Here is a 27,946-nt window from a genome sequence, read left to right on the forward strand (position 1 = left end):
CTAAGGTAAATTTTCTACAGCCTGATGCCCTTCTTGTTGCTGACCGTCTCCCGTTTTCAAGCAAGGTAATATTTCTTCATGGACAGATGTGTTTTTTCATGACAGATTGGAAACAAAGGTCACTGCTTGTATGACAGTGACACTCGTTAACAATGAGACACATACATACAATATGAGCATCTTTCAGGCTTTTTTTCCATTTACCAAATCCATTCAAAAGGTTCTGATCATCCCAAGGCTACAGTAAAAGCTATTAATTCAAAGTGCCATGCATTGAGACTGAACCCAAAATTATGAGGTTGACAAACAAACTGCACAGCCGCGTGCGTGTGCATGCGTGTGTGTGTGTGTGTGTGTGTGTGTGTGTGTGTGTGTGTGTGTGTGATCAGTAAGGGGAAGTAACTCCACAAAAGTAAAAACCCGACAAGACAGAAATTGATGAAGTGATCACTGAACTTTGCATCCAAGACTTTCTTTTATAATAATAATTGATTAAAGAAAAATTTCTTCGATGCAATGCTCCAATACAGCCACAGCCTAATAACAAAAACCAAAAGCAACGACATGTTTGCACAATATTTCCTTTTACGAAATGAAAAGTTGCGTAACTAATTGTAGAGAAAATAGAAAAAGAAATTAGCAACAGCTAGATTAGTTTATTCTTAATTTATGTTTATTCAATTTGTCCTAAACTAACTAATTAATGTTGATGTTATTTGCATTGTGATAACTAGTTTACGGCAAGTAAGTCTGAAACTGAGAACAAACAAGAACTTAATCTATACTAGTCTTCATTTTATTTATCATAAAAATAAAGCATAATATATTATCATTTGTAAACCCTGCAATTAATTATTCACAATTTTTTAACTATTAGTGGGAGGAGATACTTGAGCAAAATTAAAATAACATTGTAGTTGCAAAAAAAAAACTTAAATAAAAATTAAAAAAAAAGGAAAATATAAAGATGCAAAAGACAACAATAAGTTATGACTGCACTAAACAAAATATTGAGCATATCAAGCAGAAATATAACAAGACAAAGTAAAAGGGTACAGCAGATACATCAGGGTTAGATATAACCCTAATTAGGGTTCGATATTGGTGACAGCAACAAGAGGGAAAGAAAACTATCTCAGATAGGGCTTCGGAAATGTGGTCTCTCTTTTTTTTTTTTTTGCAAGTACTGACACACAACACAGAAACAAAATATATATTGGATATGGTATGTGTGTAAGGTATAGGGTGAAGAAATGAGATATATAAGCAACAGGAAAAATACATAGGGGTAGTATGGGAGTGCAAAAGAAAAAGAGAAAGAAAAAAATAAGGGGAGATGTAGATACAGTGAGGAGGAACAGCAGATAGACAAGACACGCTTGGATAAACACAACATAGTGAAAAAAAAAAAGAAGAAATATAAAGTTAGCCCTATAATGCCTTTTTAAGAATTCTTGAGGCTTCAATTATTATTCATATGGAAAGAAAACAACAAAGCTGAAAGCTCACACTATCAACATTAGATATAGTAGGATAGTGAATTAACAGAATTGTTACAGCATGAGAGTACATGCCTTGCTACAGTTCTGGCTCTACATTCAGAGTTCCAATTCTAAAGGGGTCAATGTTTTTCTTTATCATCTCTAGGTCAATGAAATAAAGCACCAGTCAAGTACCATGGTTCATAATATCAACTAAATCCCACTGCCTCCCATAATTACTGACCTTGTACCTAAATAAGAAACAACATTATTACATGTAAGCAATTATAATACCTAGCAGTTTCATTATTTTCAGCTTATTTATAACTTAGACATTATAGGGTTAAGTAGAAGGAAGTAAAAAAAGAAATAGGATGAAATAAACAATTAATAAAGAATTGCTATTTAAGTAAGCAAGTATTAAGAGGGAGTAATCAAAAAGAAAAATAAACTAAGTCAGAAGAAATGAGAGAGATCAGATTTAGAGAGAGAGAGAGAGAGAGAGAAAGAAAGAAGAACTCAATACTAATGGTAGAGAAGGGAGGGATGGAGGAAGCAGACTAAGACAAGCAAGTGAAATAGAAAATTTCAGGGGAGGAAATGCAATGTTGTGCTTACCATAACTGAACTGGAGACATTGGTGAGAGACTGAAGTTGCTGGGCTTGGACTGCTGCTACATTCTGAGACACGTGTGTAGGGGGAGTCGCTACTGCAGCAGCAGCAACCACCTGTGGAACTTGCTGCTGTTGTTGTTGTTGTTGCCGCTGTTGTTGTTGTTGTTGTTGCTGTGATTGCTGCTGTTGTTGGGTAACTTGACCTTGAACTTGGCCAGGTTGTTGTGCGCGTTGTAGGGCTAACTGCTGCTCAGTTGAAACATGCTGTATCAATACCAACAAAACATCAATTGAATGGACAATGATATGCACACAAACACACACATATATATATATATATATATATATATATATATATATATATATCCATTATATTTTGATTGTATTTAATTATCTTAATTCATTAAACAGCTTCTAGAGACACATTGTTAAAAATATTTTTAAAAAAACATTCAAACTTTTATAAAGAAATTTTTTTTAGAAAACCTAATTTTTACAAAAACAAGTAAGCAGAAGACAAATCCTTCTCATGAGACATCATTATTCTGAATTCAGTAAATTGAGAAGCAAAAAGAGTAATCACCACCTCTATTTTCAATGCTGCTTTAAATAAGTACCTTCCTATCTCCATTTTAAACATCTGTTTAACCACACACACACACACACTTGGTAGGCAGAAAGGGAAAGAAGACTGACAAAATTTCAGGTTTTTCCTTTCTTTCCAAATTTTCTCCCAGGCCCCTCTCCTATTTCTATAATGTAGGAACAGTTATTCTGAGACACTTACTCCTTCCAACCCTACACATGGTTCTTTGTTGAATATCATTTCCACAATTTACTGTATAGTTATTCTTTATTAATTTTAAAGTAAAGAAAATAGAAGGGACCACAAAGGGAAAATATGGGGTATAATTATAGTTTAGTGCTCCTCAACAGACTATTTTCTCAAATTTCAAATGACTTATTTTGTCATTTCAAGCATTGAGCATCATGGAGGCAATGGCCGAGACCTGTGGCATTAAGCCATGCTTGAGAAGAAGACCCATCAAGCTAATCACAATCGCAGTTGTGGAAGATGCCAGTATCACACAAAGAGCAACCGTGCTGGTTGCATGTAAAAGCACGCATTTATACTCTGGTGTAGCGTTCCAGCTTACCAGCCCTAGTTAAGCCACCCAACCCATGCCAGCATGGACAATAATGGAAACACCTTAAAATTGCAAACGAATTTATTTTAATATGGGGTAGGACCACCTATGGCAGTAATTACAGCTTAAATTCTACGAGGTATGGAATCGTACAAAGTTTGAATTGTTTCCAAAGGAAGTTTTGTCCATTCCTCAGCTAAAAAAAGTCTCCAGTTCTTGTAGTGATGATGTTGGAGGATATCGACTCCTTGCTTGTTTTTCTAAAATGCACCATAAATGTTCAATGATATTGAGATCTGGGGACTGTGGTGGCCAGATAAATTGTTCAACTTCACTAGAATGTTCCTCATGCCATTCAGTAACAACTTTAGTTGTGTGAATTGGTGCATTATCATCCTGAAAGATTGCGTTTCTCTCTGGAAACAGTTCCGCAACCATAGGAGGAATTTGATCAGATAAAATGCTTAAATAGTCTTGATTATTAATTCTGCCATGAAGGGAAACCATTGGACTGGAGGATTTCCAAAATATAGCCCTCCAGATCATCACAGATTCTCCTCCATGTTTAACAGTTGGAAGAAGGCAGTCTGGGCCAAATGCTTCTTTTGGCTGTCTCCACACGTATACTCGGCCAGTGGTCGGAAATAAGGTAAAGGATGACTAATCCGAGAAAATAACATTCTTCCACTGCTCTAGGGACCAATTCTGTAGGTTTTTACTCCACTCGAAACGCTCTGCAACATTTGTTTTTGAAAGTAGTGGTTTTCTGATTGTAGGCCTCCCGTGAAATCCGGCTTTGTGCAGCACCCAGTGAACAGTTTTTGTGGAAATTGGGTTCTTGACGTGGTCATTAAGCTCTGCAGTAATTTTGGGAGCTCTCGACTGATGAAAGAAAACTCCAAATGACCCGTCCATGTTTTTTCTTGTTCCCTGCTTTGTTTTCGTTTTTATATACATATAGTGGTGTACATACACTTTGGTCTCTTATATATATATATATATATATATATATATATATATATATATGGGAGAATATACGAAAAAACAACAACAGACGAGGACAGGTGGTGCAAATAACAAAAGGATGTATTAGTATGACGCTCGGGAATACGGAAAGTCTTTGACGTTTCGAGCTACGCTCTTCAACAGAAAGAATACGGAGACAAGGAGAAAAACACGGAGAAAAAAAATTGAATAGTGTCCAGTCAACGGTCAATCATAATAATATATATATATATATATATATATATATATATATATACACACACACATATACACACATACGCATATATATATATACATATATAATATAAATATATTCTTTTACTTGTTTCAGTCATTTGACTGTGGCCATGCTGGGACACTGCCTTTAGTCAAGCAAATTGATCCCAGGACTTATTCTTTGTAAGCCTAGTACTTATTCTATCGGTCTCTTTCACTGAACCACTAAGCATCGGTTGTCAAGCAATGTTGGGGGAACAAACACAGATACTATAAATAAATATATATATATATATATATTTTAGGGCTGTGGAACTTAAAGATTAATTAATCGTTAATTTATTTTAGCTATAAAATTTTTATTAAGCGGTTTCAAATTTAATTTTCTACCCATCATTAATAAATGTGCCAGAAGTCAGGAAGCAATAATAACGACAGTAAAATGGCAGCAGAGAAGAAGCGAGTTATGAAATATAAACCTTTATCAGGTCGATTACATGAATAATTTGCATTTAAATTGTTGGCTGACAGCAATATCAAAACCGCTGATAACACTTACTTCAAAACAAACACTTGCTACAGTATTTAAAACCTCAGCTTGCAAAGTCAGCTTCATTTAGTCAGTCTACAGCGGCGGTGTCACCTACCTCCAAGCAGACTATTTTGAGTCAGTTTTATCATCGGTCTGATCATCCGGTGAGAGCTACTGTACAATGTCACATTAAAATATCACTTGCAATCTGGATAGCTAATAGCGACAGACCAATATTAATTGTAGAAGATGATGGTCTTCGGCAAGTATTGCGTACAGCACTTCAAAATACCAAATATAAAGTAGCTTGCCAGTGCACTATTGATAAACTGTTGGCTGATATTTATAACAGCAAAAGAGAAAGGGTTAAAGAAGCAGTGCAAAATTCAAAGGCAATTGCACTAACATCTGATTTTTGGACATTCCTAGGTAATGAAAGTTATTGCAGAATCACCGGCCATTGGATTGCTGATGACCGGAATTTTAATAAGTGTTATTCTTGAATGTGTGCATGTTGTTGAGTGTCACTATTCTAACAATGTTGCTGAGTTATATAAACAATTTGTAAAAGACTGGGATATAACAAAGAAGATTCAGGTTCTAGAAACAGACAATGCACAAAATTTGGTTTCAGCTGCTAACCAAACTGGTTTTGCTCATATTCCATGTTGGGCTTATAGTCTGCAGTTGAGCATATTGCATGGGTTTAAAGCCGCAGATACAGAAACATTGTTTGTTAAATGTTGAAAAAATCATAGGACATTTTAAACAAAGCCCTATCCACACAACGGGATTGCAGAATTGTAGTGATTCACTATTGTGTAAGCTACAGCAAGATGGAACAGTACTTTACTAATGCTAAAGAGTCTGCTGCAGGCCAGAGAAGCAATCATCACCAGACAAAGAGAAGCAATATAAAGGTCTAAAACTGTTCGATTCTGATTGGGAAAAGATTTCAAAATACATCAACGTTTTAGATTTATTTTATCAGGTTATGGTCCTGCTTGGGAGGTGAAAAATATGTGTCGTGTAACTTTGCATTGCCACTGTTATTGTCTTTGACAAAGCACATGATTGTAAATGATGATGATCCAGGTTATATAGCTAGATTCAAGGCAGTATCTGTTAATGACTTCAGCAAACATGTAGCTGACATGAAAAGTATTGAGATATTATTACAGATTGCAACAGCACTTGATCCACGATATAAAAACTTGAAGTGTTTATCAGACAGTTCAAAAGAACAAACTTGGTTACTTATTGGACAACAAATAGCAGTTGATGTTAATGATGACCAGTTGAAGAATAATGCACAAGATGATACTCCCTATCAATAAAACTATGTGTGAACCTAATGAAAAGCACATTAAACTGATGAAGTCTGACTCAGACTTAGAAGAGGGTGTCAAAAACGCTTCTGATGAAGTGCAGTGATATAAAATGGAGAAAAAAGTTGCTGTATCAGTTGATCCACTACAATGGTGGAAACTTAATGAAATGTAACAAACACCATTCACCCAATGAACTGTAACAAACTACAGTCATACAATGAAATGTAACAAATACTAGTTGCACTGTAAAATGTAATATTCAAACCAATACAAACAATAGCGACAACCAAAGTGAACAAGAAAACTCACAGCAGCGGCTGCAGCAGCTTGGTTCTGCTTCTTCTCTCGTTGAATCCTTTCTGCTCTGATCAAAGCAACTTGAACTGGATCCAATGGCAAGTCATAGTTAATTCCACTGCTCTGAAGCACAGATGTGTGTTTAGGATTCTTCTGCCCTTGGTTGGTAGTCTGCCTTAGTGGAGGCTGTCGTTTATTTGCCAGACTTTTTATCATATCAAAACGGCCAGAGTACAGAGTGGTAACAGCAGCATAGCTATCTTGCCCATAAAGCTGGCTTGTTTTGATTGGTCGGTTATTCTTTGTCTGTGAAAAAAAAAGTTCAAAAGCATTTAATTAGGATTTTTCCATATTTTTTTTAAACATAACAAATCATTAGGATCTTTTTTAAAACGGGGGCCACATCTTTCATTAACGAAACATTTTGAAACTTGGAACACTGGTAGAATGTGTCATATAAAACATCTTTTTCTTTTAGTCTTCTTAAAAAAAAAAGAAATCCCTAAGTTATTCCATGTTAAAGTTGTCGTATTTCTGTAATTTCAACCAATCACTGACGTCCATTCAGCCGATATACATTAAGCGCTGACTACATAAACAAACGATTCTGAAACAATTCTATCGGTGATAGGGTTAGGGTTAGGGTAAAAAAGCAAATAAAACAAAGAAAAAAAAGAAAATGAAAAAAGCAAATAAAACGAAGCTATGGCTTAATCAGCCAAAGGAGTAAATATAAACAACTGAATACTTGTCAGTGATTGGTTGAAATTATCGAAATAAGACAATTTTTTACATGAAATAAATTCGAATACAAAAATATTTTTCTGTTCTATAACACAAAATAGATAAGTATACAAAGTTTGAAAGTCTTTCGGTACCAAAAACACTACGTAAAACATTAATGAAAAATGTGGCCCCCGTTTTAAAAAAGATCCAATCGTTATCTTAACCCCCTACAACATGTACATTTCTGCTGTGTTTTTTTTTTAAACTCAGGAAATACAATGTAACATTGAATTAAGTTATACCTTGTATATTCCTTTAGTTTTCTTCTGTTTTCTTGGATTCATATCATATAAAACACGGCCTTCTTCACGTGGAATAATAATATTTTCATAACGATTTTTACATTGCTTTGGAGATCGGTAATTCCTGCTGCAGCAATTAACAACATCTGCAACTAACTCCCAGTTTGCAATGCGAGCAGGAGACAAAACTGTTAAATTCAGAGCCAAGTCCAAAAGTGTCAGAACAGCCTGTAATAAAATCAAAAATACAATTCAAAATACCAAAATATGGAACAATATCAATAAAATAGCAAAAAATACATCACTCTCTCACTTATACATTAGATGTGTGTTTATGTATGTATATGTATATATAATATAAATAATATATGAGTGTATGCATATATACGTACATGTATGTACATACCTACATCTACATATATATATATAGATGCATATCTGGGTACAGGACGTTGCAAAAAAACGTGGACAAAATGATAAACAAAGTACAGAAAACACACAGGCCACATAAAGAACATTTCCTTCATCAGCTGCCACCATTCTAAAACTAAGTGTTTCGAAGAGTTAGGGCAGGACACATCATTAGAATGGCTCTTCCCACGGACCACAACTTAAATTTGTACCGTGGAGGACAGAAAATGATGCATACATATAAAATTTCAGCATGGAAGGTGTTTATAAGCCATTTAAGAAGCACACAAAAACCGTTAGATTCACTTCAACATTTAAATTTAATTTGTCAAAATATTTTTGTCGCTTTCAGATCGCGACCTGTTCACTGACAAAATTCCATGCTGCATTCATTTATTTCGTTCCAGCACATGATCTTAGATCAGGTCACTTGCTATACAAGTACATCTCCATACATATATAATGGTTTAAAAATTACAACTAACCTGTAGTAAAGCCCAGTCTTCATGAATTAACCATTCCGGATGTTCTTCAGCCTGTTCCATTGGTTGTTTGTTTGACACAGACGATATCGAGCGGAAATTCTTAATTAAACCATGTTTAAGCTTCTGCATTTTTGCTTCACGACGCATCTTCAGCTGTGCTGCTGTTGGACGATCAAATAGTGATCGAGGAACTCGTAACTGCTCTTCTTTGCGTTGTTTCTGTTTACGAGCTGTTGTGAGTAACGAATCTAAAGATAATTGGTGTTTTTACAACAACAAGTGTAGTAATAATAATAATAATAATAATAATACAATAAAATTTTACTTAAAGGCAAAAACAAAACTGTAAACTCAAGAAAGATTCATAAAAGTCAAACAAATTTGGAGTTTTGCAAAGTGTAATAACTAATTCAGATAAATGGCTTTAAGTAATTTAGCATCAAACACCTCTATAAACTAAACAAGAAGTTCTTCTTTCTGTAGAATTTTGCATCAAAGTATTAACGATAAAGCTTAGAACAAGTTCTAAATAATTGTATAAGAATCCTTGTATTTGTAAATTTTTGAAAGCATATTTTACTCTAAGCATAGCTTGTTGTATCAGTGTGTCTTGAATACCAACATAGGTGCTGTATTCCTATTTTCCAAATATATTTCTTGCTCAGTCTTTTAGTTTTAATGGAGAGCAAACAGGAAATTGTGCATTTAGTGAATATATGTTGTAGAAGAAAAATAGCCACGTGATTATAGCATTGAACTACTAACTCATAGTTCCCAAGTTCAATTCTACTGCAGGCATTTCATTGTATTTAAGTACTACTCTACATTCTACCTAACTTAGTCCACCAAGATTCAGGAAAACATAGTAAATTATTATCTAGTAAGTTACTAGTAATAAACTGCAATCTATCTACAGAAATAGATGCAGTTTTTCTGTCTTATAAGTATAAGACAAAAGAAAATTCATGGCCCTAAGACAAATGATAAATTTTTTTTAATATTAAAGTAGCCTTCAAAAATTTTTAATTGATATGAAATTGATTAACATACCAACATAAAAAAACAAAGAAAAAATCAATTAGTCTGATAAAGCAATAAGATGTTCAGTATTATTGTGTTGAGAATTTGTTTCAAATTACCATTCACATTTTTTATCCAAAAATATCAGTCCATCCCCATTAACAAAGTTTCAATTGAGATTTTAATTATCTAAATATAAACAAACACATTAATACAGATTTGAGTGGATTGCTTTAACAACATTTCTAAGAATTCAATATACATACTTGTAACAGTTTCAATTTTGGGTCGCTTATGTTCCTTTCTGATGTAGACAGGTGGTAGCTGGGTCTCCGGCATAATGGTGGGTTCATATAAGAAGAACATTGTTTGATCAATATAAACATCATTGTCGTCCTGGGGTGGGGTGGGAGGAGCCCACATCTAAGTTTAAGTAGAGAATTAAAAAAATGCTTTGAATAGTTCAATATTAAAAAGAATATAACCTTACCTTCAATACATACATACATACATACACACACACACACACACAGATATACACAGCACATACAACATCATCATTTAACAGCTGTCCTCCATGCATTGATGGTTTGGCAGGAGATAGCCTGCTTGTGAGCTGCCCAGGTTACATTTGTCTGTTTCAGCATGGTTTCTACAACTGGTTACCTGTCCTAATACAAACCACTTTACAGAGTGTACTGGGTGCTTCCAATATGACACCAGCACATTGTGTGTGTGTGTGTATATACACACATATAAATAAAACCCATACTAGCAGACATTAAATGATAATGATGATACACATACCATATATATATATATATATTTGTCTTGCAAGATTTTTAATGTGAAATCGTGTTGAAACAGATGTTGTATTTGGAGATGGCTAAACTGGCAATATGACCATCCCCAAATACAACAATATATATATATATATATATATACACACACACACACACACATGAACGAATGTATAAACATCTTTGTTCCTAATTTCTTGCAATGATATAGAAGCTCTAAGGAGATTCTGGACCTAACAACTCATCCAAACATAACCTATGTCAACAGACCCACATTTCTAACTTTTGTTTTGTGCTTATTTTTAATAAAAACTTTTAAAAATATGACTTTGCAAGACTGATCAGCAACCCAGAATTATCTCTTGATTAATTTCACATCAATGAATATTTTGTAACGGCAAATTTGTTCATATTTGCAAATAGCATATCTGCACATTAGATATGAAGAGTGTTTAATGCTGTTCCCAGGTAAAGAAATAAAACAATGCCTAAACTCTTTACAGTAATAATGGCAGCCATCATCAAACGTTACTGGTACAAAGTTGGTAAGGATTTATTAATATTTACTGGAATGGAATGTATTGAGGTTCAGGCAATGTGGAACCACATATACACATATATAAATATCCAACCCAACTGTAAGCCGTGTATTTAACTAACTATCTGGGAAATGAAAAGAAAAATCAATTACAACAAACATTAGGAGTTTACTTTGCAGGCTCTATGGCAATCTTCTGCATTTGACCCTATCCTCTACCTTCCAATCACTAATCCTTATGCCCTCATTTCCTCCTCTGTCATTTTTAATCAGATCTTACTTAGTCTTTCTTTTCCTCTACTTTCTTCCACATCCATTTCAATCATTCCTCACAAGCTACTTTCATCTTTCCTCAGTACAAGACTCAGCCACTTTACACCATTTCTCTACATAACACTCATTCATTACCACTGGATTACTCAATTCCCCTCCAACTCTCTCTGCAATTCATTGTTGATCTCGCCCCCACCGACCTCTCTCAACAATACTTTATTCATCTTTAGAACCATTTCTGTTTCTGTACTTTTCAGCTATTCCTGTTGCTCTGCATTCATTACTCATGCTTCATCCCTATAAATCATAGAACATCTCACACATATAGCAAATACTGCCTCAAGAAAAAAAAAAGAAAAAAAGACTATGATGAAACAACTATTTCATAATTCTTCGTATTTCACCAATCTCATTCCTATTTTTTGTTCTTCTCCTAGTATGAGTCAGTGCTGATCTACACTCAACAATGATACATGCTTTTCCATGTTGGAACATATAGTTTAAAGAGATACAAGTCTTTCTTCTTGCACCTCCATACAGTTAGGAGAGGGGAACTGATGCAATACTTGTAAGTTTTACTTCACTGCTTCCTTTGTCTGCATCCATTTTAGATAGATTCCACCAGCAACTGAAAGCATTTTCCAGCTTGAATTGTCCATACATATCACAAGACAAAATTAGTATCATACTCCTGGAAAACTTAGCTAGCAACAAGTACTTTCTTCTCAACTCCTCTGCATTTAAACATATCTGGAAGTCAGCACAGCATTCTTTACAGGACAATGTTCTAAATGTTCTCATTGCCCCTAATCCTAAATGGTATAATTCCAGTTTCTCTTCTATGCTGAAAAGTGAAGGCATGTCGCTGCAGTTAAAAAGTCCTCTTTACAACCACATGGTTCTGAATTCAATCCCACAATATAGCACTATGGATAGGTGTCTTCTATACTATAGCCTCAGACCAACAAATGCCTCATGAGTGAATTTCGTAGACAAAACATACAATGGCCATTTTGTCTATGTGCATGCATGTGTAAATGTTTACTTTCTGTGTTGAGCTGAGCTACAGATGATATTATTTGTTGACATATCCCACTCAAAAAAGAAAAATCATCTGCTAGCTCTGCACTTGCAAAGATGAATGGAATGTAAATTTCCTTACTTGAAAAACATGTAAGAGTTAGCATCAAGAAAAGCATCCAGCTGTAAAACAATGCCTCAATAATATATATTTGTCCAAGCCATGCTGATTATAGGGAATTTCACTCACAAGGCTTGTGTCAACCTTAGTCTTTGGTAAGACTGTTGTCCAGTGGGATCAAACTCATCATCATTAAATGTCCATTTTCCATGTTGGCATGGACAGGATGGTTCAACAGGAAGTCAGAAGACTACACTAAGCTTCCTCTGCTGTCTGTTTGATATGGTTTCTACAGCTGGCTACCTTTCCTAACACCAAACCCTTTACAGAGTGTACAGGGTGCTTTTTAACATGGCACCAGCAACAATGAGGTCACCAATTAACTTGCAAGACAAGACTCTTGCAACTAGTGGGGAGTAAGTGAGGGAGAGAAAAAAGTGTTTTGCATTAGAAGAGAGACATGGCTTCCTCAGAAGGAATGAAAGCTGGTCAAGATATAATGGGGAGGGGCCATACATCAAGTTACAAGGTGGTGTGTATAGTGAAGATGACTGGAGATTAGTGAGGGTGGGTAGCTAACTTTTTCACTACTCAGCTGTGCTTATAGCATAATTACAATTGAAAAGACTAATTGTGACTGGACACATTTTGAGATGATCAGAAGTACCTTTGGTTATTCTTTTGAATGACAAATATAGTTACAGAGCATCATAGTGCTGGAGAAAGTGTTAATGGACATCTATGCAGTGGCACGTGAAAAGACATTCGAGCGAGATCGTTGCCAGTGCCGATGGACTGGCTCCTGTGCAGGTGGCACATAAAATACACCATTTTGAGCATGGCCGTTGAAAGTACCGCCTGACTGGCCCTCGTGCCGGTGGAACGTAAAACATCCACTACACTCTCAGAGTGGTTGGTGTTAGGAAGGGCATCCAGCTGTAGAAACTCTGCCAGATCAGATTGGAGCCTGGTGTAGCCATCTGGTTCACCAGTCCTCAGTCAAATCGTCCAACCCATGCTAGCATGGAAAGCGGACGTTAAACGATGATGATGATGAATGTATGCTAATTTTGCCCCAGTTAGAAACCAATGGCAAGAGTGGATTAGCAAGTGCACAACCTCTTTTATATTGTAACACCCCTATGAAAGCAAAAAGGGATGTGAGAGATATATTAATGAACAACACTGAACTTGGTTTCATATATGTATACATACATGTCCCGGAAAATTAGTGAAACAGTAGAATGCACGGCTTGGATGGAATATGCTGAGATAGATTTTCTATGGCCAGATGCCTTTTCTGTTGCTAACTGTCACTTGCCTCCAAGTAAGCCAATATTTCTCCATTGTCAGACATGTCTTTCATGGAACATTGGAAACAAGCACCACTGCTTATATGATAGTGATACTCGTTTACAATCATCACATGGTGTCAAGACATGGGGCATGCATACAAAGACAAACACACAACAGGTTTTGTTCACTTTCTGTTTACCAAATCCAAGTTTTAATCAGCCAGGAGGTGTAGTAGAAGACACTTGCCTATGGTGGTGTGCAGTGGGACTGAACCCAAGATCACATGCTTGGGAGCAAGCTTTTTAGTAATACAATCATGCTTACACTTATGATACGCACACACATATATATCTAACTGTATGTGTGTGTGTGCATGTATTTGTGAGTGGATGTGTGTGCATATATATATATATATATATATATGCACACATCCACTCACAGATATATATATATAATCACAAGGTATTGGATAAAACTATTATAGTAGAAGACTTGCCTATGCAGTGAGAACAGTCTTTTTGTGCCTTTCCTAATTAAGAGGCTTTAACTAAATTATTATTTTCTAATGGCTTAAAGGAGAAATTTAAAACTTATTTCAGGGTTTCCAAGAGGGAAGCACTAAGTCCTCCTCAAACTGGAGGCCAAGGGTGAATGCGTCACCCAGGATCCAAGTAGTGGTGTTAAATTAGGCAACAAGATTAAGTCAACCATTGAAGAACTAGTAGCAGAAGATACTTGCCATATATACTGGGCAATGGAAGTGCAGAACCAAGTGGTTGTGAATCAATATTCTTAATCATCTGCAAGAGCAAACAGTTAGTTCCATCTAAGAAGGGTAACTACAAATAAGCCTTCACTGCCAATATTACCAGCAACTATTAACCCTTTTACTCGTTCAAAGTATTTTCATAAGTTTCTCCTAAATATCCATGCTTGTTTTCAGACTTTCAGCTAGCTCTTTTTTCATATGTTTTGAATAATATACAGCTTTTCTTTCACAAGTCCCAAGTCACTCTGCTGGTTGAAATGGGAATATGAATCCTTTATGCTACACAAATGCCAGAGGAATATGCTACGTGTATCACGTGATACACAAGATAAGAAAAGGACTAATATGTCCAACTAAAATTTGGTGTTATTTTATAAACAAAAACTATCGATTTTGTGCAGGTGATATATTGAATCAGAAGAAATAAGGATGAGCACCCAGTACTTTCCCTGCTCTACTCAAAAGAATACGGATGCAGTAAGATAATATTCAACTGATGGCTTCTAACTATGATACTAAAAATTAAAATCAATGTAATTCTTGGCAGGTTTGGAAAATGATATGAGGGAATCAAAAGGTATATTTTCTTTATTTCGGTCTTTTTTTTTTCTTTTTGGCAATATTTTCCTAAAATAAAAAATAAATATCAAGTTTGTATTCATCATTTGGATGAGATGAAAAACTTTTAAGGTAAACTTACAGGCATTGGTTCATGATCAATGTCACATACATAGACCTGCAACATAAAGTGAGGACCATTAAGATGTAGTAAGACTAGGTGTCCAAAAATAACAAAATACTATAACAAATAGCTGTCTGAATGCAGAAATCACCTCCAGTTAAAAGTAAATAACTGACAGTGCCCACATCCAACCCACTCCTTGTATTACAAATGCGATGAGTGTAATTGTTGAGTGCCAGTGCTCATTACTTTCAGATTACTAGCATAAACTGAAGATATCCTTGTTACCATTTACCTGATATTTTTGTCAACTGCAAGACTGACTGGATCTTCCCTGATATCTAGTCCCTTAATGTTCTTACCTTTTCAAGAGAACAGATACTGTACTAATCTGCTTTCTCTTAAAATTACATTTTGTATAGTTCATTCTTAAATTCTAGTTAATAATTCTAATTAACATGCACACCACAACTTTAACATCATCATAACCTAGAGCTAAAATTCAAGTGATTTTTGGTACCAAGATAAAATGATCAGTTTAACTGGGTTAATGCTAGACATGCGATTTAATATAGATTCACCATGCTCTATCATTCAGATACCTTTTTTTTTTTTAATCATCATTATTAATGAAATGGTGAAGTCACAGTGCAAACTGAAGACTAAAACCTTGTGTCTAACTTGGTGGAACATCACAGAATTACAAGTTTTACCATCTCTGCTGTACCTGAGAGTATTCACTTAAATTTTGCTCTAGAAATAGCTAAGTTTATGAGATGTGTGTGTATATATATGACACACACAAACACCATAAGAACTAGATTTACAAATAAATCTGAAGTAAAGACTTGTAGTTACTAGGAATACATTCCATAAATAATTTTCCTTAAATATAATTTATAAGTATATAACTGAGCATTCCATAATTTAATATTTAGAAAATAAGTGAGCAAGCGTTCACACCAAATTAATTTAAATATATATAATGTATTTATATCTTAAAATTTCAACAAAATGCATGTTTGTATGATATGATTAGGGAAAGCTTTTAAATTAACCAGGGTGAAGAGGCAGTAAATGAAATGCTAAATAGCCTATAATATACTTTTCATTTTAAAATTTAAGATGCTTTTGGGTTTTAGAAATAAAAAAAAAATCTGCTTTAGATATAAAAGAAAATTTATAACAATTTAGATCAGTTTTCCAATTATCAACCGATTGCTTGATATTAAATAATTGATGCTAAAATGCTTCTGAATGAAGGGGGAGCTATACCTCTCATACAAGAGAACTGTAGAAAAAGGAATAAGATCTATATTAGATTTTTACAAGCTAATTGAGATGTAAAGTCAGATATAAGAAATGTGATATTAGTTCCCACTGGCAAAAAAAACAAAAAAAAAACTACTTTGGTGCCTTATGTGAGTCACAGTGTTTAATATTTTCATGATGCTAATAAAAGAAATTTGAGGGTTATCTCAAAACATCAAATGGTAAATTCAGTTCCATGCTGCAACTACAGCATGTCTCTTCTAGATGTTAGTACAAACTGAATTCAATAGTTTTCCAAGAAACTCAGAAAACTGAAAAAAATTGTAATTTCCTTACAATAGATCATTTGTAATGGAAAGCAGTTATTCCTCTGAGAAAATTATCCTCCTACTTAAGATTATTCCCCCACCCACCCAGTAAGACAGTATGTTGATACTTTTGGAGAATTACTTTTCAGTTATTCTTAACCCTTTAGTATTTAAACCAGTCATATCTGGCCCAAATATTCTACTTGTTTTATGTTAAGACCTGACAGACCTGGCTTCTCACATGTACTGTACAATGACATTCTAAAATTAAAGAATCACATCATTAATATCTTGAAGCTACAAGATAATGAATGATCGATAACAATGTGAACAAATGAGCGTTACATTTGTCGAAGTAAACTAAATGTTAAATAGTTAATGTTAACTGCTCACAAGAAAAAGTTAATATGCTACTAGTGCCAAGAGATAAAGTTATAAAGGAGGAAAATTGAGTAATGGACCTTGGTGAATGCTGCAATACAAGTAATAATGACTGGAACCCAGTTTTGGGGTATTGAGGCACTAGTCAGTCACCTTACAACTGTCCTTATAACGAAAGACAGGTATAGCATACCTTCCAAGGACTACATTCATTACTAACAATATACTCATCATCCAAAGAGGAATGATTCTTGGTATAAACTCAATATAATTTTAAGATGAAAAAAGTGTTTTAAAAAAACGAAAATTTGCATTCATTTTATATTTAACATATTCTAGCAGGATCTACCAAATAACCAGAATCAAAGAACATATTCTCATGCTTTGAGAGTATTCTCAGTTGACATATAGAGAAAGGCTTTCCTAATATTTACCTGCAGCCTTAAAACAAGCTGCTTTTGAAGGTTTATAAATGGCAAACTTAAAAAAGAAGCATCTTTAGTCACTATCAGTTATCGACAATTACATATTCTACTGTTGCAGTTGAGGTCATAAATTTTTAAATACAAAGAAAAAAAGTTATCTTTTAATAATATCTTGTTTGTTTATTACCACTATTATTATTATTTTATAACACATCAAGTTAGTTGCTATCCACTAAGAACGCCCCTGATTGCAAACATTACTTATTTATGGTACTAACATAAAATGTTAAAGAAATATATTTTCGATTTCCTGACTAATCTCTGTCAAAATTTCCATCAGAATCTTAGGTATTATCAACCTAGGTATATAGATAAAATTTTTTTTATGAAAATCGAAATTAAATTAGCATAATCTCAAAATTGTAAATTAAGTTTGTAATCAAAGGCTAACTTCAGAAACTGTTATGAATTCATACCTTATACATACCTTAATACATACCAGCTGGTGCAAGATGCATAATAATATTTATAATTAGGATATGTTTATAATTTATAAACACATTGGTATTCTTTCTTCCAATTATGACACTAAAATTTTCAGCACATATAGTGCAGGATTTCAGGTTAGATTCCAGCCAGTTATAAACTCATTTTTTTTTTTAAATAAAAATTTCCCTCTTTTAAAATAAAACAACACACAACAATTTCACAAAATTTTCAACATCTAAATTAATGAGCAAGGGCACAACTCAACAAAATGTTTCTCAAAATGTGTGAAATATTATTATGTAAGATTTAAAACTATGAATTGCTTTTGTTATTTTTTTAAAGTACCTTTTTTTATGTTCTTCAAACAAACCATTTTCTAAGCATAAAGGGAGAAAACTAAAGCACCCTAAAGAATGCTACTTGAGTTAATTTTGAAATTCATATTAATTTTAAAATTAAAATCTTACTTTTCATCTATTTTTAAAAGAGGAAGAAATAAAACAAGTGAAGCTATTGCTAGTTGTATTGCCTTAATTGACGTTCAGGATATATATCGTATTCTTGGGTGTTGCTACTTCTCTAGTGTCAGACTTAACAATGTCCTAACATCTCACAGACATTCTTTTTAACAACAGGTCTTGTTTAGTCAAGGTCAAACTTAATTGATAAACCTATCATTAAAGATATTCCAACCATGACCATTCTGTCTTACTTTGAAGGAAGTCTGACTTCAGACTACATTAACCTGCCTCTTTTTTTTTCTTTCTTTCTTTCCTAATCTACCAAGGAACGATCAGTGATTTAACTGTTACTTCCAGGAAGATGACTGACCTAGAGAAATCTCCTTTTACTCAGATTTGTTTACTCCCTCTTCTGACCAAATAGATTCATGATTTAAGGTATTCCAACTACAGCCAACTGTCTTAGATTTATCTATGACAACATTTCCTAATGTTACCCGTTCTTATTTAAGAGTAGGGTATAATTAGAGGGAGACTCAACTACTATCTATCAAGTTGAACAACCAGTTTCTTCTTAGCTCATTTAACAATTAAATCTCAGTTTAAATACCATTTTTCCCCCCTTTCTTTTCTGAATATAAAGTTGTTGCAAGTGATTATAATCAACAAGGTCTACATCAGGACAAACCTGGGGTTAAACAGCAACAATCAGAGTAAAGTATCTTTGTTTACCATTCAAAAACTCTACAGTGAACATTACATGTAACTTTAAAATGGTTTAGAAAAAAAAAAAAAACCTGTTTCTATATCAGTTCTCATCTAAAAATAGGTTTCAACTTCTAAGCTTTATATTGTCCACATAACAAATTAGTTGATATTTTAATAAAGAGAAGGGAAAATGTGCTTACAAGTCTAGCCTTTTTTTTTTAATGGCCCACATCATTAGTGGAAAAGAGTTATTTTTAGATTGGAAACTAGACTTAAACAAGGAGTCAACTAATCTGCAACCAGTACATGAATCCTTATATCTTTTTGTACATTTAATTTTTCACTAAACAGATTTGAAATATCATAAACTAAGCAATTTGCAGTGTAGAATAAGATTCATAATTGAAATTTGATAAAATGGGAATTAATTTATGCTTATATGGCTGGATGAAGAAAATATTAGGTACTTTTTAAAATTCATTTTGTAAGATATAAAATAAAAATTACTGATTATTTTTAGGGAATTTGAAGATTTAATAAAAAAACATGTTCATGGCAACACAAAAATGTACTTAGGTCCAAAATGTAGATAATGAAAGAGCTATCGAGTGCTTATTTGACAGGTACCTGGTAAGCACACATTATAGCTCAATAAAATATAGTGAGCATATAGTGATTCACGGCTGAATATGGTTATTAAAAACCTATTCTGCAGTCAACCAGCATCTCATTTCCTTGGTGTAAGGAGCTGCCTGGCAAGGCACAGCATGATACAAGGTATTTGGTGCCTAGTCAGAAATTTTTGGATATTTCTTAAAAAAGTTTTCAATCTTAGGGGGTAACTTAAAGAGATTTATTCATGATAAAAAGATGGATATCATTTCAGCATTTTCTAATAGAACAGGAGACGAGAGATTTTAATATATGAAAAGAAAGTAGGAGGAGGGGAAGACAAGGAGAGAGGAAATTTAACACACTGATTGACAGTGATACAATTATTGTTTTCAATATTTTTACTTGTCTATTTCAAACACCTAAATTTTTGTTCTCTAAAAAGCCAGTTTTTCTTTTTTTTCCTTCTTTAAGATAGCCAATAATATGCCTGCTAATAAAATGATAACTATACCATATGTCTATACAATGGAGACAAATGATACAAATTTTTCTTCAAAGATTTCCCCAAATCAAAAGCTTAACCAACCAAAGTCCTATCTCGTGAGAAAAAATTATAGTCACTATATAATTTGAGAAAAAAATGCAATTTAGCAGTTTCACACAAATGTTTAATAATGGTATTATACTAGATATTTTTGCAACTGAAATACATCAAATCTTATACAAACAGACTAACTACAAAATATAATTTCGCATTAAATACCATTTAAAATTAATCAATAATAGAAATTAAAATCTTCTCTAAAACTTGTCAAAAGTGGTTATTAATGTAATTTTTAAATCATGCACATTAGAAAATATGAATTTTTTCAAAACCCAATTTCAATCACAAGTAGTTTTTGTAAAACTTATTTCAATGGTTTTTTTTCTAGAAACAATTTTCTTAATATGTTTAAAATTTTGTGTACATAATATGTTGTATATAATTTATTGTATGTATGGTGTGTACTTTACATATATATACATACATAAGTGTGTATATATACATATATAGATAAATAGATCACTGTTGCCATTTTTATAAAGATGGTTGGATGGATGGTTGGTCGGTTGGTTGGAAAGATGGATGGATGGATTAAAAAAAAAAAAAAAGAGGAAAAGTAGTTGAAGAGGAGGAGCTCCAGGAACTGCAATGCACCAATGAAATGAGATGAACTAATTGTTGAGAAAAAAGGTTGACACCAAAACCTTGAATCATCAGAGCAGTGCCCCTGCTTATTTACACACACAGCGACAGAACACACATACCAGGAATGAGATGCCGATAACCAACAGAAAGGTTTGTTCAGTCATTTATTTTTCACAGAAAAAAGAAAAAAAAAAATTCTTGAGTTAAATATCTTACATAATAATTTTTTTCTTCGCCTTGAGATATCACAACAATACCATTAAGCCCTGAAAATCTTTTACATGCAGTACAAAAAACTGCCAGATGTTGCATTTTTTTTCTCTCAATCTTTACCAACAGTTGATCGTCAACTTGCATATGTTAATATATATATACATACGTATATATGTACATTATATATACACACACAAACACATATATTATATATACACACAATTAATATACATACGTGTCTATACACATATGTAAATATATTATATATATACACACACACATACACACACTATACAAATATTAATATAAATACATAAATACATGTATATATGTGTGTATGTGTGTGCATAAAATATATATGCATGTATATGTGATGTGTGTAGATATAGTAAAAATATACAAATATATTGTAATATATATTAAATATATATAAAATAATATATACAACATATATTACATAAATATTTTATATATAATATATATATATATATGTATCTGCCTACATATGCATGTCTCCGTTTTTTCAATCTGAAATGTATCACAAAGTCTTCCCACAATGTTTAACATCTCGAGCAACTTCCTATTGAATTCAGTACCTACGTTGGCAGATGGTAATTCAAGTTACAGACGTTACATACACACACACACATACACACACCATAGTAAAAAGCACTACATGTGTGCACGTGCATGTGAGTAAACATACGTATGTATACAATAACATATACTTGCACATGTCAGAGAAAGGTGAATGTGTGTATGTATACATATACAAATATACATATTTTTTTTTCCAGGTTTAAAATTAAATGTTCTACTTGATTAATAGAGTAATCAACCATTTTCAGGTAAGATGTCACCAGACCCAACACAATTGCTACTGATTTTGTTGGACAAATCTGGCCCATTTAAATTCTGCTGTTTATAGTTAGGATGTGATATTTGCACTATCTGACTTCCTCCACTATTTGTTAGCGTATCTGTTGTAAGTAGACTTTCAGGTAAGTCTATAATGATATTATTCAACTTATTTGTTACATTTATAACATGCTCTGCTGACTCTTTATCCACACTGTCATCTGCATCGACACTCTCTGAAGTATCTGCCCGCTTCTTAGACTCTTGCATAGAAGCCCGTCGGGTTCGTATCACAAGATTTGGATTTGACCAAGGCTGAGGACTGGACGTTGCCGTGGTTACTGGAATAGAGATAAGTGGAGCAGGGACAACCTGTGTGTACTTAACAGGAATTGTAGGAGAACCACTTAAAACACTTTCAACACCGACATGATTGACAGTCGGGCAATTCTGTGTAGTTGAAGTGGTAACTGCTGCCTTAGGAAGAATAGTGGACACTGGCACAGTTTGGGTAGGAGTTGATATCAGGGGTAATTTTTGGCTTGGTGCAGTAGAAACTAGATGCGTTTGAGTAGGGGTTGCAACTAATAGTTTTTGCGTAGGAGCCGATACTAAAATCTTTTGAGTTGATGAGGTGACTAATAGCTTTTGTGCTTGAGTTGGAACCAATAGTTTTTGGGTTGGAGTGGAAAATAAAAGTTTTTGAGTTGGAGTAGAAACTATAAACTTTGGAGTAAGAGAAGTTGTAGGTAATTTCTGTGCTGCAATAGTTACTGGAAGTTTCTGTTGTAAGACAGATACTGGAAGTTTCTGCTGTAAGACAGATACCGGAAGTTTCTGCTGTAAGACAGATACCGGAAGTTTCTGTGTAGCAAAAGTTACAGGTATCTTATGTGTAGCAATAGGTACGGGAACCTTTTGAGAGGGTATCTTCTGTGTTATTGTAGTAATTGGCACCTTTTGTGTGATAGTAGTGACAGGAACCTTTTGAGAATAGGTTTTAATAGGAACCTTCTGTGTGATTGCTGTAATGGGGACTTGAGTAACAGCAGTTACAGGTATTTTCTGTGTAATAGCAGACATAGGAACATGAGTTATAGTTGACACAGGTACCTTCTTCTGAGATATAGCAGAGACAGGTACTTGAGTGATACTACTAATAGGAACTTGGGTAATAGCAGACACAGGAACTTGAGTTATAGTTGAAATAGGTACTTTTTGAGTGATAGTATTGACAGGTACTTTTTGAGTTAAAGCAGACATTGGCACCTGTATTTTTTGTCCTAAAGCTCTGATTGGCACCATATGACCAATTGGTACTTTTTGAGCTAAAGTTGTCCAGACATGAGCAGCTGTTGATCCAGATACAATGCATGTAGCTGCACTGACTGGAACAATATGTGGAACAGAAGTTCCAGTAGAACTCACAGGTAAAACACGTGTGACAGAGGTACTAACAGATGAGGCACAAGCCATTTGAGTAGATGTGCTAACTGTTAAAGTATGAGTAGTTTTTGCTGCTGCTGACAACACTTTTACGGTTGAATTGGTTGGTAGTTTGCTGGTTGATTTCGACTCTACTTTTACATGTTCTGAAACTTTTACGGCTGTTTCTAATATCCTAGCAGAAGAAACTGGAACAGGTGTTGAAGCAGTCGTAGTGGCTGCTACCTGTAAATCAGCAGCTAGTTTCTCCTGAGCTATTAGGGTAGCTCTAAGCAGTTTCTTAGAATTCACTTTAATTTTTTTAACAGAATTTACCTGTGACCCTTTCTTGCTAGTAGTAGTAGTAGTAGTGGATGTACCAACTGTTGATGTAGCAGCTGATTTCTTAGATATTACACCACCTGATAACTTCTTAGTAGATGCAACTTTGTTAGAGTTTGCTTTTTTGGTATTAGATTTCTTAGACCCAGCACCTTTTTTGCCTGAACCAACCGGTTTTCTACCAGGACCGCCTACCTTCTTTTTATTAGCCCCGACTCCTTTTTTAGCTCTTTTAGACCCTACCAACTTTTGATTGCCGACAGTACTAGAAGCAGATGTTTTGGTGTTAATTACAGAATTACTGTTCTTACTGGAAATGGAATTAAGATTTAGCACTTTTTGATTTGAAGTAGCCTTGTTTTGGGCACTAGGATTGGATGGAATCTTTGAAACATCCTTCTTAAGAGCATGCTTCAACATACCAGTGCTTACTGGTGAAGAGTGTTCAGATCTTACGGAATTAATGCCCTTCATTTTCCCACCCCGACTTGAACTGTTTTCATCTTTTTCATTATTATTAATGAGTGACTTTCTAGTGCTACTTAGTCCATTGCTCCGAGATTTAGCAATGTCTGAGCTAGCAGCAGATCTTCGAGAACTCTTACGGCTAGAAGTTAGCTTTTCATCAGAAGTGTTTTGCCTACTATTAAAATTCTTATAATTACTCTTTTTCTTATTGCTTTTGTTACCAGAATTCTTTTTAGACTTAGATTTTTTCACCTGATTATATGCATCATCCCTTGTATATGTAAACAGCATCTCATCTTCTTCTAATTCAGCTCTTATTTCTTCCTCTTCTTTCAGAGATTTGAGCCGTGCCAACTCCCAGTCTTTTTTAGCACTCTCAATATCCTCCTACAAAACAAAATGCACACATTCTTAGTTAGTCATTTTATCTTTGTTAAATTTTTACTTCAATTACAACTGTATATTATCATCCAAAAAAATATTTTAATTAACTCTTTTAAATTTTATGACAAGAAAATGAAAATGCTTTGAAGGTAAACATCAAAGAAATAAATATGCAAATGCATGCACACAAACTCAGACTTCTAAAACTAATTTTACTTACTTCTGCCATCTGAAGCTCCTCACTACAGAATGGTTCCATTTGGGTTTCCAAGAAAAGGACAGCATACCGCTCAACAGGAGATAGCTTCAAAAGAAAATTGAAGGAATTATATAAATTTTAAACACCAAATTTCGATTTTTGAATTTAAAAAATAAAATTAGAAAATATAAATACTGAGAAAAAGAACTGGACACAAAAAAAAAGATAAAGAGCTTTCATTATAACTTGCTTTGGTTAACAAGGAATGGAAGAATAATTATCATTTAACGTCTATCTCCCTTGTTGGCATGGGTTGAACAGTTTGACTATAGCTTGCAGTAGGCTTCATTGTCTGCTTTGGCAAGGTTTCTGTGGCTGGATGCCCTTCCTAACGCCAACCACTTTACAAAGCGTACTGGGTGCTTTTTACATGCCACCAACAACAGTCACCAAGTAATTTGCAAGACAAAGACCTTTCAACTGGGAGAGGAAGCAGTACTGAGGGAGCTGGCTTTGTGCCAGTTGAGTGGTTAAAGTATAATTGAGGGATAGAGATAAGTGCCTTGCTGTAGAAGGGATACTTGGTTACCATAGTAGGAAATGAGGGTAAAAGGGCATCTACCAAAAAATGTTATTTAAACTCATATTCTGCCCATTTTTATGTTTAAACCATCCAGATCCGGCCTTTCACATCTACCTTAAAATATCATGTCTAAGCATTACATTTAACAATGTAATTTGGATGCTAAAGGATTAAATTGTGCCAGGATTTATAACCAAATGAAACCTGATTATTCTATCTTAATTTCTGTTGGTGTTTCTATGGTTCTCACTTTAAGATTGTACAGAAATGTTTGGGGAGGTTAGTGCTGCTGCAAATATTGAAACAGATCCAAATAAATTGCTGTTTAACAAAACCAAGGTGGTTTTTAAACTTGTCCAAGACTGGTGTAAGAAAGAATTATATGGATACAAGCAGTTCTCAAAAAGAGCCACTCACACCAGCAAAAATGAGTTCTGATAAAGCTGTATGTGGGTATGTGTGTGCATAAATAAAACCTACACACATAAATATATATGTTAGCAAAACTAGGTTCTTTACTCAGTTTCCTTCCTCTTCAAGACATCACCATCACCCATTGTCTCCCTAACTGCAGTTCTTCCATGATACCACTTTTTACTACCCAAAATCATTTCATCTGTTATCCATCCTCCATCCATTAACACTATTCTACTCACTCACACTTTCACCATCACCAAGTGCCACTGAATCACAAAATTATCTCTCCTCCTATGCCTCTCTCATTCTCATGCACTATGCTTGCTACCATCTCTCTCCTCCTTGTCCATTCCTGCAACTTATACAACCACATCATCTCTCTCTCTCATCCTTCTACTTTCCCTTTCCTCCCATAACTCATGCATTGTTGATTATCTACCAATCACATATCTGCATTTCAACTATACCTACCTCCCCTCACCCATTCCCCATGTCTTATTCCTCCAATACTCTTACAACCTCCACCCACACCATTGGTTCCTTTATCCCTGCTATCCACCTCATCACTACTATTTTTATTGTTTTCCTGAGCCACTCAATCACTTGTACCCTCACTTCTAAAATATGAATAGCCATATGGCCCCTCTACAAGAGACTTGTTCTGCTCCGGCCTCTTTTCTCATACTTTTACCCTTCGTCATCCAATATAAAGCTCCCCACTCAGAATTCATAGTCTTACAAGCTGCATAGCAACCTCAGTAGTGTTGGTTGCAGAAAACAGCATCCACTACGCTGTAAAGTTGTTGGTATTAGGAAGAGCATCCAGCCATAGAAACCATGCCAAAACAGACAATAGACCATGATGTATAGGAACCTGTCAAAGTATCCGACCAGTGTCAGTAGGGATCATGGACATTATATGATAATGGTGGTGGTGGTGATGAATAGAGGGAAGAAATTTTTCTGGAGAATTGGGACTGATATCAAGATGTTTGGGAATCATTGCACAATGGTAAGATTTTATTAGAATTTGATTGTCCTTTCTAGCAGGTTAACCAACTACATAAAGGCCCCTACATTGGTTGGTCAAAATTATTTCATAAATGTTACTTTTAATGTTCATCAGTAAATAATATGCTTACACAAAATTCATTTCTGAAACTGCAATTCCCAATACACAGAATGGTAGTCCCTCATCAAGAGGTGAACTTTGCAAGAAAATGACTATCACATAAGTCCAAAGTTTTACTGATGCTTGTAAATATGTTTTAAAGACAAGAAAAAAAAAAAAAAAAAACTTTTACAAGTGTTAAAAACTCGCTTACCTCTTTTTCCAAAAGACTCAATTCCATCTCAACCTTAGATGTTTCGTCTTCATCTTGCTTCCTCTCAGCCTCTTTATCATCCCAAGGGATGTTTTCATCAAATTCTGCTAATTCTGCTTTTTGTTCAGCTTTTACCAAATCAGCAGCCATAACATCAGTCTCATCCTCTGCTTTACACAATGCCTACAAAAATGTTTTAATGTTTAAAATAATGCTGAAACATTTAACTCTTTTGTCAATTTACTGCAAAAAAAAAAAAAAAAAAAAAAATTCTTAATGCCTAAACTGATTTCTAAAACAATCAAGGATTTTGTGCAATTTAATAAAATAACTAATCTTATTGAGTTTAAAATATTCTTACCTAAAATTTATGACATGGTTTATTTTGGCCATCACTCAAATAGAATGACAATAGAATAAGTATTTAAAATGATTAGAAACAGTGTGGCCAATGTAGTCATATGCAGAAAAAGTCACGCTCTCTGCACTCCCATCCAGGAATTGAGAGCAGAAGAGAAAGAGAGGAGGGTACTCCATCAGTGCTCAGCTGCTACTCGCACAAAACACTGCAGTCCAGGGATCAAAACCAACAACCTTGTAATCATGAGCCCAACACCTTACACAGAAGATTTTGCATCCTAAAGCTCATGGGCAATCTAAAGATTGGTTTGAAAGAATAGTTGGATGAACTCAAAGAAACCTGTCAGATGAACTAAAGTGAGCGATTACACACACACACAGATCTCAGTCAGAACAGAGAGTATTCAATTATTCAATCAATCATACTCATCAAGCTCACTAATTTAATATGTAAGT

At 34.2% G+C, this 27,946-nt stretch overlaps 1 protein-coding gene across 26 annotated transcripts in view; it reads right to left on the reverse strand.

Annotated features, from left to right (window-relative positions):
* Nucleotides 1-27,946, reverse strand: part of LOC106878999 (chromatin remodeling protein domino) — a 137,416-nt gene that overhangs the window by 28,464 nt on the left and 81,006 nt on the right. For 16 of the 26 annotated variants that reach the window (XM_089365225.1, XM_014928392.3, XM_089365216.1 and 13 more), the window contains 9 exons: nt 27,131-27,313; nt 24,827-24,910; nt 24,475-24,609; nt 15,087-15,122; nt 9,836-9,992; nt 8,550-8,797; nt 7,654-7,881; nt 6,638-6,931; nt 2,100-2,360 (listed from right to left, as the gene is read on the reverse strand). In XM_089365225.1, coding sequence (XP_089221351.1) covers nt 2,100-2,360; nt 6,638-6,931; nt 7,654-7,881; nt 8,550-8,797; nt 9,836-9,992; nt 15,087-15,122; nt 24,475-24,609; nt 24,827-24,910; nt 27,131-27,313 — 1,626 coding nt within the window. The remainder of the gene's footprint in view (nt 1-2,099; nt 2,361-6,637; nt 6,932-7,653; nt 7,882-8,549; nt 8,798-9,835; nt 9,993-15,086; nt 15,123-24,474; nt 24,610-24,826; nt 24,911-27,130; nt 27,314-27,946) is intronic. The other 10 variants (XM_089365223.1, XM_089365221.1, XM_089365226.1 and 7 more) reach the window with 1 other exon arrangement.

Source organism: Octopus bimaculoides, chromosome Z, assembly GCF_046866305.1.
Source record: "Octopus bimaculoides isolate indiv1 chromosome Z, ASM4686630v1, whole genome shotgun sequence".
Lineage (NCBI taxonomy): Eukaryota > Metazoa > Mollusca > Cephalopoda > Octopoda > Octopodidae > Octopus > Octopus bimaculoides.